This window comes from Ranitomeya imitator, chromosome 8 (assembly GCF_032444005.1).
Source record: "Ranitomeya imitator isolate aRanImi1 chromosome 8, aRanImi1.pri, whole genome shotgun sequence".
Lineage (NCBI taxonomy): Eukaryota > Metazoa > Chordata > Amphibia > Anura > Dendrobatidae > Ranitomeya > Ranitomeya imitator.
The window spans coordinates 5527534-5543491 of NC_091289.1; the positions used below are offsets into that span (position 1 = coordinate 5527534).

The window sequence follows — 15958 nt, forward strand, 5'->3', positions numbered from 1 at the left end:
ATCACTAGTGTCCTTGACGTACGATGGTGCCGTAATTGCAAATTTTCTCAACAGGTGATCCAAAAAAATTGCTACTTTATTACAGAGTGACCCCCTGCCCGACACAATCGGGCGACCAGGGGGTCTCTGTAAGTCCTTATGAATCTTAGGCAGGGTGTACAGGACAGGGACCACCGGATGTTCCACCTTTAGATATTTTGCCAGTTTATCATCAATTAATCCACTATTCAGTGCCTCCTCTATTATCAAATCCAATTCCAATTTAAATCTCTGTGCTGGGTTCACCTGGAGTCTCTCATAGACCTCCACATCAGACAGCTGTGATCTAATCTCCCCCACATAATACACAGTATCCATCACCACCAAGGCCTCGCCCTTGTCGGCCGCCTTGATGGTGATGGACTTATTATTCTTTAGAGTATAGATCTCTCTACGCTCTGCAGTTGTTAAATTGGAGCGACCATTCCCCCTCCCCTCCTGTTTCAATCTGGCTACATCAGCCTTTACTAATTTACAGAAGGTCTCCACAACCGGATCATGAACCGGAGGTATAAAGTCACTTTTGTTGAAGAGACCAAACATATCGAGGGAGAGATGTGTCTGGGGGTCTGATGTCACATTTCTCTCTTTGCCTGAAAAAAATGTCAATTTCAACCGTCTAAAGAATAAATATAAGTCATTATCAATATTGAACCAATTTGTCCTGCTTGAGGGACAGAATGACAGCCCCTTAGAGAGTACTCTGACCTGCAAATCTGTAAGAGCAAGAGAAGAAATATTTACCACCAAAGAAGTCCTCTCACTTATTTCTTCCTCCCTTTGGATCTCGTCACCAGACCTTGATTCTCTCCTCCTGTGTTTCTTGCCACCCCTGTGACCCCTCCGTCTCCTTGGGGAATCACCGGTTCTTTGGCTAAAAAACGAGTAGAGTTCGACATTCCACCTTCATCCGTAGAGTCCGATTCACCACCTGTGAAACCAAATGTCGCCTGCACATTGGATCCTTTCCGAGCTCCCCTTGATCTTTTAGGGGCACCCCTAGGGCGCCCATGCCCTGATGATGGTTTATTCGCTACAGAGTTCCTAAATTGCCAACCATAAATCCTGCCATTGCTGTAATCATCCAGGTCCCTATGCCACTTGGACCTTTTGGTATCTTCCAGTCCGGTTTTAAATTTAGCCAATTTCTCTTCCATTCCGGAATTGATATGGCAAAAGTCGTCAGCCGTAACAATGGATAGGATGGTATTTTTTGTCTCGTCCTGTTTAATTTTTAGAGTCTCAATTTCTTTCCTTAGGAACTCTATATTCAGTAGCATAATATCAAAGGCATATTTATTCCCAATTGCTTCAAATTTTGCACAAAATTGCGTATTATTTGGCAACAAAGTGGGTCTCATATTAGGCCTCAATCCCCTCGGGATTCTCTTAGCCTTGAAATATTCTACCAATGTGCCGGCATGCAATTCCAATGAGATCAATTTTCTCCTTTCAGTCTCCCATCTCATTTTTAATATCCCAATCGATGGTTGTTTTAAATAAGAATTGTCAACCTCTGCATCCGAAATAATTCTCGCAGCATCTTCGTCGGTATAAAAAAAGCTGGTGGATGCTGGCTCACTACCGCTTATGCCAGCACGTATATCCATGTTAAAAGTCTACCTCAAACAGAGGCCAGAAAATGCACAGGATGCAGGCCAGACAGGACCCAACCAGGCAACACTCCACAGAATAGTAGTCCAGCCGCACCCTAAACATGTGCTATCTTTATGGATAATATGGTGCACGTCCTTACCAGGGGATCCATCCCGGTGTCCAAATCCAAGTCCAAATGTAAAAAAGAGGGACAGCACCACAGCAGTTGTGAAAAAAGAACCACTTGTTTATTCCACCTCTTGCAACGTTTCGGTCCTTAAGACCTTTGTCAAGCATAATACACAAACAATCCAACCACCATTATATACCATTTATCCCTCCCCCCTTAATTAACTAGTAACCAATGGGAGAGTTCAGTATAATCAGAAAACATATACATATGTAATTTTAACTAAAAACCACATCATATGAACGGCCATGTTAGGGGCTGGCGACGCTACATCGACGACATTTTCCTAATTTGGGATGGGGGATATGATGAGCTTGTGCACTTCCATTCCTACCTGAATAACATTTACCCTGGGCTGGGTTTCACCATGGAAAGCTCCCAAACAGCGATACAGTTTTTGGATACAAGTGTCTATAAACATGAGGGACTATTGCATACTGACCTGTTTATTAAACAGACTGATAGAAATAACCTTCTACACTTCTCCAGTGAACATCCTCGTAGAATGGTGGAGTCTTTGCCATGGAGCCAGCTCCTGAGGGTCAGGAGAATTGTCTCGGATGAGTCTAGGATTGATACCAGACTCAATGAGATGTGCCAAAAATTCCTAATGAGGGGATACCCACAGAGGGATTTAGACAAATTTAAAGCAAAGACGCTGAATAAGGTTAGGGGTGAACTCCTGACCCCCAGGGCAGCTCATGAGACTGTGAGAAGGATACCGTTCGTCACAACTTTTAATAGTCATAGTGGACGAATTTCAGAGATCATTCGTAGACATTGGTCGGTATTAAGTAGAGGTCATAGGGATATCAATGAGTTTCAATCTCCCCCGCTATTGTCATATAGGAGGAATAGGAGCTTGAGAGATGAGTTAGTAGTTTCAGATGTGGGCAGTTCAAGGAGGGACCTACAGACTACGTTGAGTCATCCCAGTATGGGTAATTTCCCATGTCTGGGATGTGCGAGTTGCAATAATCTCCTTAAGGGGGCGGTTTTCTATCACACCCAGACTGGAAAGGAATACACAATACGCAAACGCTATACTTGTAAAAGTAGTTTTGTGGTGTACATCCTGAGCTGCCCGTGTGGTCTTTACTACGTAGGAGAGACCACGATGGAGGTCAAGGCTAGGATCTCAAAGCACAAAAGTACGATTAGAAAAAAACTCATTGACCTTCCAGTACCCCGACATTTCCATGATCGGGGTCATTCGATCAATCAGCTCAGATATCGTGTTATAGACGATGTACCTCCACTTAGACGTGGGGGTGATCGGATCTCTCTTCTCAAGAGGAAAGAGTTAAAGTGGATATATGAGTTAGATACACTTTCCCCAAAGGGTTTGAATATTGACTATCCACAAAGTTGTCTTCTATAAACATTCTATGGGTTCGTTGCGGCTTCTTCGTCGGTGTAATTTTGTTTTTAATCCGAGTTGTATGACATTTTATTGCATTATTTTGATCGGCCCCCTGTTTACGATATCATTCCCTATGGATGGATATGTATGTAAATAGTACCCGTGTTTGGAAATATATATAGAGGGAGTAATGTATGATTGCTATTTGTTAATGGCCACATTGAGCTAAATGTGCCTGTCCCCGTCAGATCGTAAATGCTAAGCAGCTTGAGGCTAGGCAAGTGCTAGCATGGGAGACTGGCTGGGAATTCTTGTTAGGCAGTCATTATATATGTATAAGCCACTATGGGGATTAATATGAGAGGAGAATTTTATTTGTTTAAAATCGTTTAGAGTCCATATCCCTCGTATTGTTGAGGAAACATCTGCTATATGTGTTCTTTTGATTGTTGTTTTCTCCCCTTTCTCTGTGTTTTCTCATTTCAGGTCCATATGGAATGGTTGAGATCCGACAGGGTTGTGACATCCTTGCATGTGGACCTGAGATGTTGAAGCACTGTGGGGTTTTAAGATCGTTACCTTAAGTGGATATCACCTTGCTCCATTATTTTGTCGGGATATGTTTTATTGCCCGATGATAGTCTGCGACAGAATGCGTCAGTGTATCAGATTTGTTCCAGCGTACCAAGGGTGCTGGAGCACCGGATTGTGACTTGCGCATTAGGAGAGTTGAGGAGGACGACGCTATGGACATGCGCATTGTGTAATGAATGCTCTGGAGACTCCATGGATATGAGCGGTGCAAGGCTGGCTGGACACATGACGTTTAAGTCACATGAGGACTCTGAGGCTGTAGTTGGACTAGCGCCGTTATTGACACACCTAGTTATGATGTCAGGGAAATCTGGGGGAGGTGATTGGATGGTTGGGGCTTTTGGATACGCCCCGACGCCCCGTTGCTATGAACACGGCTGATGCTCCATGTGGATTGGTGCGATCTTTGTTTACTAATAGAACATGTGGGTTGCATATTAGGTTGTGTTTTGGGGTGGATTCAATTAGAAGGAGCGATCAGGGTGGATATTATCCCACTAAAAGTTAGGATACATGGTGGGCCGTTCATATGATGTGCTTTTTAGTTAAAATTACATATGTATATGTTTTCTGATTATACTGAACTCTCCCATTGGTTACTAGTTAATTAAGGGGGGAGGGATAAATGGTATTTAATGGTGGTTGGATTGTTTGTGTATTATGCTTGACAAAGGTCTTAAGGACCGAAACGTTGCAAGAGGTGGAATAAACAAGTGGTTCTTTTTTCACAACTGCTGTGGTGCTGTCCCTCTTTTTTACATTTGGACTTGGATTTGGACACCGGGATGGATCCCCTGGTAAGGACGTGCACCATATTATCCATAAAGATAGCACATGTTTAGGGTGCGGCTGGACTACTATTCTGTGGAGTGTCACATTATGGTGGTGTCACCGGCCTCTGGGTCACAGCTGAGATCCGCTCTCTCCATGGACCCAGAGCAGCCGAGCCGATTATATGTATAATATGTCAGGACGAGGACAGGAGGCCGGTAAAATACTAAAGAAAGTGCAGGCACTAAATCCCTTTTTTCTTTTATTTATCTTAGTTGTCGATGTTTCAGAAGAAGGTAAGTCATTAATCCATTATGCTATACTGTATATATACAAGCATAACTGCAGAGCTGCACTCACTATTCTGCTGGTGCAGTCACTGTGTACATACATTACAATACTGATCCTGAGTTACCTCCTGTATTATACCCCAGAGCTGCACTCACTATTCTGCTGGTGTAGTCACTGTGTACATACATTACATTACTGATCCTGAGTTACCTCCTGTATTATACCCCAAAGCTGCACTCGCTATTCTGCTGGTGCAGTCACTGTGTACATACATTACTGATCCTGAGTTACCTCCTGTATTATACTCCAGAGCTGCACTCACTATTCTGCTGGTGCAGTCACTGTGTACATACATTGCATTACTGATCCTGAGTTACCTCCTGTATTATACCCCAGAGCTGCACTCACTATTCTGCTGGTGTAGTCACTGTGTACATACATTACATTACTGATCCTGAGTTACCTCCTGTATTATACCCCAAAGCTGCACTCGCTATTCTGCTGGTGCAGTCACTGTGTACATACATTACTGATCCTGAGTTACATCCTGTATTATACTCCAGAGCTGCACTCACTATTCTACTGGTGCAGTCACTGTGTACATACATTACATTACTGATCCTGAGTTACATCCTGTATTACACTCCAGAGCTGCACTCACTATTCTGCTGGTGCAGTCACTGTATACATACATTACATTACTGATCCTGAGTTACATCCTGTATTATACCCCAGAGCTGCAGTCACTGTGTACATACATTACATTACTGATCCTGAGTTACCTCCTGTATTATACTCCAGAGCTGCACTCACTATTCTGCTGGTGCAGTCACTGTGTACATACATTACATTACTGAACCTGAGTTACATCCTGTATTATACTCCAGAGCTGCACTCACTATTCTGCTGGTGCAGTCACTGTGTACATACATTACATTACTGACCCTGAGTTACATCCTGTATTATACCCCAGAGCTGCACTCACTATTCTGCTGGTGCAGTCACTGTGTACATTCATTACATTACTGATCCTGAGTTACATCCTGTATTATACTCCAGAGCTGCACTCACTATTCTGCTGGTGCAGTCACTGTGTACATACATTACATTACTGATCCTGAGTTACATCCTGTATTACACTCCAGAGCTGCACTCACTATTCTGCTGGTGCAGTCACTGTATACATACATTACATTACTGATCCTGAGTTACCTCCTGTATTATACTCCAGAGCTGCACTCACTATTCTGCTGGTGCAGTCACTGTGTACATACATTACATTACTGATCCTGAGTTACCTCCTGTATTATACTCCAGAGCTGCACTCACTATTCTGCTGGTGCAGTCACTGTGTACATACATTACATTACTGATGCTGAACTTTTTTTATACTGATTTGTTACTTTGTATCTTCTTCAGTAACGTCACATATTTTGCCCTCTGATTAGTCGGTGACTATGTGTGAGTTTATGCCTCGTATCTGGTTACTTTTTGTTGTCTTCCTGATTTTTGGTAATTTGTAGATTTTGTTTCTGCTTTTTCCTTTCTCTCAGATATCGATGATGGATTCTTTCCTCTTAATGTGGATTGTAAGTTGTATGTCAAATATCTTCATGGTTTGATTCTGTCTGTGGTGATGTGATGTGACGCAGCGAGATCTGACGTCGTGAGATGTGACGCGGTGAGATGTGACGTGGTGAGATGTGACGTGGTGAGATGTGACGTGGTGAGATGTGACGTGGTGAGATGTGACGTGGTGAGATGTGACGCGGTGAGATGTGACGCGGTGAGATGTGACGTAGCGAGATCTGACGTCGTGAGATGTGACGCGGTGAGATGTGACGCGGTGAGATGTGACGCGGTGAGATGTGACGCGGTGAGATGTGACGCGGTGAGATGTGACGTGGTGAGATGTGACGTGGTGAGATGTGACGTGGTGAGATGTGACGTGGTGAGATGTGACGTGGTGAGATGTGACGTGGTGAGATGTGACGTGGTGAGATGTGACGCAGTGAGATCTGACATGGTGAGATGTGAGTGACGTGGTGAGATGTGACGCGGTGAGATGTGACGCGGTGAGATGTGACGCGGTGAGATGTGACGCGGTGAGATGTGACGCGGTGAGATGTGACGCGGTGAGATGTGACGCGGTGAGATGTGACGCGGTGAGATGTGACGCGGTGAGATGTGAGTGACGTGGTGAGATGTGACGCGGTGTATATGACGCGGTGACTACGTGTGGTCACTCTAACACATGGCGGCACACCGGCTCGGCCGGTTCCTTCCTCCAGGCAGTCGGTTTTCACACTTCCGGTTACTTCCCCGCTCCTTGGCTGATTCATTGCTCTTTCATTCCTCGCAGTTCCCGATGTCTGGAGTTTACTCCTTGACTTCTTCGATGATGGTAAGTATTCCGTCCCCCACCATTCTGCACTCGCCAGAACTTGCTTTACTGCTGCAGCTGGTAAATATGGATGCCTTACATTAGATTTGATTTTTCTATCTTCTAGATTCTCAGGAGATTGAGGTTCCAGAACCTGAAGGTGAGTAAATAAGGGATCATCTGACCCAACTTCAGAGCCTGGTGGAATTGTCTAGATCATTCTACACCATCACCTTCCCTCAATCTTCTCATGTGTCGTCATAGTCAGTGAATGGTGTCAATTTGGTGGAAATTGTTTAAGGTGCGTTGTGTTTCATCACAGGAGAAAACTTGGCTTTCAGAGGAATCACGTCTCAGTCCAGCACTTATGATAAATTTGGAGCTTCTGAAAATGCCATAGACGGCTCCACCAGCACCGTGTACATGTCCGGACATTGCTCTCATACCGACATGGACGTAGAGCCCTGGTGGAGAGTGGACCTCCTGAGCACCTACAACATCACCAAAGTGAAAATTAAAAATCGTGGTGATTGCTGCCAGGAGAGGATCAACGGAGCAGAAATTAGAATTGGAAATTCTCGAGAAAAAGGTGGAAATCGTAATCCCAGGTAAATGAAGTTGTTGCATTAGTGAAGTAGAGGGAGTCCAAGTGTTGGATAATGTCAGCTCGGCCTGTCTCGCAGATGTGCTAAAATCGAATCATTGGGTCTTGGAAAGGAGGAAGAATACGTCTGTGGAATGGTCGGTCAATACATCACCGTCAGCATCCCGGGCAGAGCTGGGTATCTGACGCTGTGTGAGGTGAAGGTCTACGGCACCAACGTTTCTGAAGGATACACAGGTAAGAGAATGTCTTCTTCTAGTAAACTGGATCTTACAGTAGGAAAGACCTCCAATATAAAAAGTGCAAAGTGCAAAACTCCATGTGAACGATGAAGAGGCTGCAACGATCACTGAGCGCTGCAGCCAGTCATACAGCTGATTGGTTTGTGTGCAGAGCGTTGACCGCACACCGTCGTATCCAATAGTAGAAACCCATAAAACTCCATTTGTTAGTGCAGCGTTTAGTCACATGGAGGTTTCCACTCATCTTGTGACATGATGCTTCTATCCACTGCTCACATTTTGCTCTGAGAATCAGATTTTTTTTGTCGATGGCGACGAGCAATGTATTCTTAATAATGAAAAACCGATTCTGTATCTTTCAGTTCCTGAGGTGAAGACGGAGTTCAACAGTGAAGAACATGACCGTAAGTCTTGTAACTTTGTGTTAGCTGACAAGTAGTGAACACAGGACATGTGCCGATCTAAATTCTCTGTTCTCCACAGTTGCTACTGAGCTGAGAAATGTCCTGAAGCACTCCAATGCTGGTAAGGATCCTCCTCGTCTGATGGTTCACCTTGTGGTTTTCTTCTTCTCCCAATATTATAACTCCTCTGTTCCTTAGCTCCTAACGTGGCGATGACTGCAACTGCAACACAGTCATCCACAGATGGGGAGGTTGCAAGTAACGCTATTGATGGCAACCTGGAGAAATGCTCCAAGACGTCACCTGAGGACCAGCCATGGTGGACCTTAGATCTGGGATCAGACCACAAAGTCTTCTCTGTCGCGGTGACGAGCGGGAGCAACTCCAGTGCTGAGCATCTTCGTGGAGCGGAGATTCACGTGGGATTTTCTGCAACTGGTTGGAAGAAGAACCCAATGTATATTCATCCTCCTTCTGTTACTGTCTTCGATCTTCCCTTTTGCATCTAGTCAATAGATTGGACACCATAGCTGGAGTCTTACCACGTCTCTGTGACTCTCTTCCTTTCCAATGTGCGAATGCTGAACTCCATCAAATACAAAATATCTTAGGTGTCAATGAGTGTCACAGCCCTATCCAAGGCTGCATTAACCTACTTATAGGGGGCAACTTATAAAGGAGCATTAAAGTCGAGTCTATGGATGATGCTGCGATTCCCATTACTGAACCAATAGGACCAAAAACCCTGAGGTTCACAAGTTGTGGAAAATCTCACGCAAAAGACTCATTAGTGTCATGATCCAGTCATTGTTTCTGATTATTCTCTCCACGGGATGATCTTGTGGGGATTAATATTCTTTGCCTTGTTTTGGGATCTGTCTGGCTATTTCAGTCCGCTGTTACCTGCTAGCAGTGTCAGTTATAGTTCCTGTCTATGGCTTGAGTAGCTGACCCTGTCATACAATGATTTGTCCTCTGCCAGTTTACCTAGATCCCATTCCTGTGTTCCCCTGTGACTTCACTCGTTGTACTCGCTCTCCGTGTTGTGACCCCTTGGTATTTGACTCGGCTTGTCCTCTGACGTGTTTGACTGTCTTACGTCTTTGGCTTTCCTGCTCCTGATCGGCTATGACTTCTTTGGCTTTTTTCTGACCACGTATATTGTTGTGACCTCTGGTACTTCATTCCCTATCTGTTGCTGACCCGGCTTTTTCTGATTACTTTTTCGCCACCTGATGGCTCCTGCCTGCTGAATTCACTGCGAGTGTACCTGTTTTCCTTCACCCGCACCCCCCTGGTGGAGGTTGTGTGCTACTGCTCTGCAGCAGGCATTACAATTAGTCAGTGAGTACACAGGATTAGGAAACAAGTGACAAAGCTTAGAGAGGACCACCATTCCTAATTGTCGGGAAGATAGAAATGATAATTAATTTCTTATTCTTAGATTCACTTGATTCCCTGTAGGATCCTGGAATTTTGCACGTGTTCTATAGTGCAGACATGAGAGAAGGGAATCTTCTCACATAACTCCTTGTGATTTTCCTTCATTTCACAGATGTGGCACCATCTCCTCTATTCAGCCCGAAGAGACGTTTTCATTCAACTGCAATGGGTTAGAGGGCCGGTATGTGACCATCGTGGTCCCACACAAGGCTTCTACTCTCAGCTTGTGTGAAGTCCAGGTGTTCGCCCTATCGGTGGACACTCCAAGTAAGTTGTCTTTTTCACCCCAAGACATCTATTGGGATCTGTCCTACCAGATCAGACCCATCTTTCTTGTTTCGTGTCCACATCTATCAGCAAGAGTCTATGGCCTGCAGGTGTGCACGGTGTCTGTGCCAGGGTGGTGCGCTATGCCTGATTCTTCTGCTCAGCCTCACACTAGTAGACTAAAATGCCCCATTAGGACGGATTCATTTGTAGGAATTATCTAAACATCGCTTTTTTTATTACAGCTGGAGAATGGAATGGAGATCCTGAGGTTCAGAAGAATCATCATGGAGGTAAAAGTCATCATTTTGATGGGATGTGTTAAATATCTTCATATATTTAATTAAAAGGGAAACATGTGTAGGATCATACGTTCATCTTGTGATTATATGATTGCATTTCAAGTAAAAAACGTGGCTCCTCAAGGCATTCCCGCCCAATCATCCTATTACGGCAGCAGATCTGAAGTGGGAAGAGCCATCGATGGTTCCCTGTCCAGCAATTACATGGCTGGCGATTGCACACACACGAGGAAGGAGATGAGTCCTTGGTGGAATTTAGACCTGAAGTCTACTTATCGAATCTCATCTGTTGCCATCACCAATCGGGGGGACTGCTGCCGAGAGAGGATTAATGGTGCTGAGATTCATATAGGGAACTCGGCTGAAGATGGCGGCATTGGAAACCCCCGGTAAGTCTTTACATCTTATTGGTCGGATGTTTGGTCAGTGAGACTCTGGGATGGATGCTGACCCTAAAAAAAAAGGAAAAGTCCAATAGAGAAGAGGTCATAATAAAGTCATTGGGGACATACAGTAGGCTACACCGTCCAGTGAGCCCAGTCCAGAACCTCCACACAAATTTCCCACCTTCTACCCCAGGAGTGGCCATTCTGATCGTGAATTAAGACCAAACACCCCGATTGTCCAGTCCGCACCAACCAGACCTTTATCTATCCTATGTGTCATGGTAAAAAAATGATACGGATGACATGACAGAATCCTGTGGTCACTGTCCGCACTTACTGGCCCCACAGTGGCACCGTCCATCTTACTGGCTCCATAGACAAGATGTGCACAGCTAAGGGCTATGTCATTTCTTTCAGGTGCGGAGTCATCTTCCGAATGAATTATGGGGAGACGTTGTCCTTCAACTGTAAAGGAATGGAGGGAAGATACGTGACGATAGTGATACCCGACCAGAAACAGTACCTGTCATTGTGTGAAGTTCAAGTGTTTGGGGAACTCTCTGAAACATCTCCAGAAGGTAAGTAAAGTGTAGTAGGGCATGGGTCTGGGGGGTTGTGTACTGGAGCATGTGCCTCCGGGGCTGTGTACTGGTTCATGTATCTCGAGGGCTGGGTATTGGGTCATGGGCCTCGGGGGCTGTGTACTGGGTCATGGGCCTCGGGGGCTGTGTACACAGGCATGTGCCTCGGGGGCTGTGTACTGGAGCATGTGCCTCGGGGGCTGGGTATTGGGGATGGGTCTGGGGGGCTGTGTACTGGAGCATGTGCCTCGGGGGCTGGGTATTGGGGATGGGTCTGGGGGCTGTGTACTGGAGCAAGGGCCTCGGGGGCTGAGTATTGGGGCATGGGTCTGGGGGGGTTGTGTACTGGAGCATGTGCCTCGGGGGCTGGGTATTGGGGCATGGGTCTGGGGGGTTGTGTACTGGAGCCTGTACCTCGGGGGCTGGGTATTGGGGCATGGGTCTGGGGGGGTTGTGTACTGGAGCCTGTGCCTCGGGGGCTGGGTATTGGGGCATGGGTCTGGGGGGTTGTGTACTGGAGCATGTCCCTCGGGGGCCTGTGTACTGGTTCATGTATCTCGGGGGCTGGGTATTGGGGCATGTGCCTTAGGGGCTGTGTACTCGGGCATGTGCCTCCGGGCTGTGTACTGGGGCATGGGCCTCAGGGGCTGCGTACTGGAGCATGTGCCTTGGGTGCTGTGTACAGGGGCATGTTCCTCGGGGGCTGTGTACTGGGGCATGGGTCTGGGGGGCTGTGTGCACAGGCATGTGCCTCGGGGGCTGTGTACTGGGGCATGTGCCTCGGGGGCTGTGTACTGGAGCATGGGCCTCCGGGGCTGTGTACTGGGGCATGTGCCTCCGGGGCTGTGTACTGGGGCATGGGCCTCAGGGGCTGCGTACTGGAGCATGTGCCTTGGGTGTTGTGTACAGGGGCATGTTCCTCGGGGGCTGTGTACAGGGGCATGGGCCTCGGGGGCTGTGTACACGGGCATGTGCCTTAGGGGCTGTGTACAGGGGCATGGGCCTCCGGGGCTGTGTACAGGGGCATGGGCCTCCGGGGCTGTGTACTGGAGCATGTGCCTCAGGGGCCTGTGTACTGGTTCATGTATCTCAAGGGCTGGGTATTGGGGCATGTTCCTTAGGGGCTGTGTACTGGGGCATGTGCCTTAGGGGCTGTGTACACGGGCATGTGCCTCGGGGGCTGTGTACTGGGGCATGTGCCTTGGGTGCTGTGTACAGGGGCATGGGCCTCGGGGGCTGTGTACTGGAGCATGTGCCTTGGGGGTTGTGTACAGGGGCATGTTCCTCGGGGGCTGTGTACTGGAGCATGTGCCTCGGGGGCTGGGTATTGGGGATGGGTCTGGGGGGCTGTGTACTGGAGCATGTGCCTCGGGGGCTGGGTATTGGGGATGGGTCTGGGGGGCTGTGTACTGGAGCATGTGCCTCGGGGGCTGGGTATTGGGGATGGGTCTGGGGGGCTGCGTACTGGAGCATGTGCCTTAGGGGCTGTGTACAGGGGCATGGGCCTCCGGGGCTGTGTACTGGAGCATGTGCCTCAGGGGCCTGTGTACTGGTTCATGTATCTCAAGGGCTGGGTATTGGGGCATGTTCCTTAGGGGCTGTGTACACGGGCATGTGCCTCCGGGGCTGTGTACTGGAGCATGTGCCTTGGGTGTTGTCTACAGGGGCATGTTCCTCGGGGGCTGTGTACAGGGGCATGGGCCTCGGGGGCTGTGTACAGGGGCATTGGCCTCCGGGGCTGTGTACTGGGGCATGGGCCTCGGGGGCTGTGTACTGGGGCATGTGCCTTGGGTGCTGTGTACAGGGGCATGGGCCTCGGGGGCTGTGTACTGGAGCATGTGCCTTGGGTGCTGTGTACAGGGGCATGTTCCTCGGGGGCTGTGTACAGGGGCATGGGCCTCGGGGGCTGTGTACTGGAGCATGTGCCTCGGGGGCTGTGTACAGGGGCATGTTCCTCGGGGGCTGTGTACAGGGGCATGGGCCTCGGGTGCTGTGTACAGGGGCATGTTCCTCGGGGGCTGTGTGCATGGGCCTCTGGGGCTGTGTACAGGGGCATGTTCCTCGGGGGCTGTGTACAGGGGCATGGGCCTCGGAGTCTGGCTACCAGGGTGGGCTACAGAAGTGAGAATGCACAGAAACAAGAAGGATCATTAAGTTATATCTGAGTAAAAATAAGTTCACCCCAAATTCTGTCACACATAAGTAGTTGTTCAGTCACTTTTGGGTGCTGGGTGCCTCGGGGGCTCCAATGGTCCTTTACTCAGCACAGAGGATTTAAGGTGTAAGGTAAATAGTGATATCAGACTTACGTCTATTCTATCTTCTTTCCTAACTCTTGTAGTTAAAAAAGAATCAACTGAAATTCCTCCCACTGTGATACGTAAGTAAGAAAAGTCTGAGATCGCAGTTATAACAAGGTGTCATAAAATAAGTTCTCCCCCCCTCCCATTTCTGCCGCACATTAACCAGTGGCGCATTTGTTTCACCGGTGTTGGGGGCCAGGGTGGGCTTCAACAGTCCAATACAGCAGCGCAGAGGATTTCAGGTTCAGTTCTGGACCAGGCTGAATTTACACATTAGTCTTTTTCTTATACGCCCCAAAAAATCATCTGATTTGCATCAGTTTTGCTGGGTCTGACTTTCACTTGTGTTTTGCACTTGTGTCCGCTTTTACCTCCCATGTGTCATCCAATCTGCTATGGAAATAAAAAGTGATGGCGGCTTCCTGACCCCTCATAGTAAGCAGCCAGCGATAAGTGTACAGAACACAGGCAGCACGGGTCTGGAGGGTCCCCTGGGATGGTGATCCACCCCGAGTCGTGAACCCGGACGTGCATCAGGTCCACCTGCGCCGCATAGTTTCTTCTCATCCTCCTGATGTCCGATGATGACTCTTCCACTTGAAAGGGGCAAATGTCTCCATCAGCCAAGTGAAAATACCCCACAATGTGCCGCGTGCTCGCCGTAGTATAGATCTCAGCCTCTTGGCATAATCCTTTTTCTCCTAATTTTCACAGGTAAAGAAGATTCGCCTGGCGTTCCTCCTGCGGCGACAGGTATGTAACACGAGTCTGAGGTTGCACGGAAATAAGGGGGTCTCACTAAGATGCCTCCCTGCCAAGAGTCCGCTCCGCTCTGCGCCGAACTTTAGGAATGATTCTTTGTATTTTTTTTAGATCTTCGCTCAAGATACTTCCGTTTCCCCAGAGAGAGTAACACGGACTATGTTGTCCTGACTCCGGCTGAGACCATGAGACTCGCGGCCTTCACGCTCTGCATGAACGTGTCACTGAATGTCTCAGACAACCGGGAGACCATCTTGTTCTCTTACCGCACCACCTACTACGATGAGCTGAACCTCTGGCTGGAAATGAACGGGGACTTAGGGTTTTACATGAGCGGAGAGGGATTAATGTTCCCGAAATTTGATAAGAGCAAGGAATGGAACCACCTTTGTCTGACTTGGGAATCCAAAAATGGCCGCTGCGAACTGTGGGCCAATGGCAAAAGAATCGGAAACAAGGTTTACCGTAAGGGTCACAGTGTGCGGCCAGGTGGCGTGGTGATTCTGGGGCAAGACCAAGACCAACTCGGAGAAGGCTTTGACACGGACCAGAGCTACGTGGGAAGGATCAAAGATGTGAACATGTGGAAGAAGGTCCTGTCTCTAAAAGCCCTGCGATCGGTGTTTAAAGGCAACGTAACGCGAAAAGGCACCATCTTTGATTGGGATAACTTGTCCTATGACCTGAGGGGAGGTGTGCAACTGGATTAATAGATCGTCATTCAGAAATGGGGGAGATGAGTGGTGGAGGGCGACTTTATTATTCTGGTCCTATTTGTGTGTCCAACAATAAAATCTTCTGTGAAATTCGGTGTGATGTCATCGATGCAGAGTCTGTGATGTCATCAGGCTCCAAAAAGTCCAGACTGCAAAAATAAACTTTACCAAATGCTCCACAGGGTCGTAAAGAACCTGCACGGGGCTGAAGCACCAGTATACGGTCACCGGGTATGGTCCACAAACTACAGTGGAAGGTCCCCAACGAGCACTGCTGTTCTGTAGGAGATCGGAGAATCAATAATACATGAACCAGACATATTGCCCGGTTATAAAAGCATCTAATAATCTGCGGGCAGCATGTGTCCTGGGGGAATAAAATACAGTAATTTGTAAAGAGGGATAACAGCACAATTGTCAGTCAGCTGCATATAAAGCCAGCAGGATATTGTCGTGTACTAACAGGTGCAAGGACTCGTGGGAAAGGGACATAATCTGAGATGTTCAGGTCAGGTCTGGACATCAGGTTACAGGACTCCCTGGAAACTGTATAAAAAAAGCCACAAACCTAATAAAGGATCCGCATGTGGATGTGATCTCGTCCATCACCACTTAAGGTGGGGAAGGAGATTCTATGAACATAGTAGCATAGGCACAGGTGCCATGTAGTATACTGTACATATGGTCAGTGCTGCACAGAGTTATTTACACTCCTCACTGT

The 15958-nt window shown here is 47.6% G+C and overlaps 1 protein-coding gene across 4 annotated transcripts in view; it reads left to right on the top strand.

The window, feature by feature from the left end:
- LOC138647246 (uncharacterized) overlaps window positions 1–15327 on the top strand; it is a 37526-nt gene extending 22199 nt beyond the window's left edge. Inside the window, exons 11-27 of one of the 4 annotated variants that reach the window (XM_069736139.1) lie at window positions 4829–4849; window positions 6398–6433; window positions 7207–7248; window positions 7355–7387; window positions 7550–7835; window positions 7911–8068; window positions 8436–8477; window positions 8557–8598; window positions 8676–8934; window positions 10033–10187; window positions 10433–10480; window positions 10593–10878; window positions 11293–11453; window positions 13798–13836; window positions 14474–14512; window positions 14633–14935; window positions 15011–15327. In XM_069736139.1, the coding sequence (XP_069592240.1) occupies window positions 4829–4849; window positions 6398–6433; window positions 7207–7248; window positions 7355–7387; window positions 7550–7835; window positions 7911–8068; window positions 8436–8477; window positions 8557–8598; window positions 8676–8934; window positions 10033–10187; window positions 10433–10480; window positions 10593–10878; window positions 11293–11453; window positions 13798–13836; window positions 14474–14512; window positions 14633–14935; window positions 15011–15231 (2171 nt within the window). In that variant the 3' untranslated portion in view covers window positions 15232–15327. Of the gene's footprint in view, window positions 1–4828; window positions 4850–6397; window positions 6434–7206; window positions 7249–7354; window positions 7388–7549; window positions 7836–7910; window positions 8069–8435; window positions 8478–8556; window positions 8599–8675; window positions 8935–10032; window positions 10188–10432; window positions 10481–10592; window positions 10879–11292; window positions 11454–13797; window positions 13837–14473; window positions 14513–14632 lie in introns of all 4 variants that reach the window. The other 3 variants (XM_069736136.1, XM_069736140.1, XM_069736138.1) reach the window with 3 other exon arrangements.
- The last annotated feature ends 631 nt before the right edge of the window (window positions 15328–15958 follow it).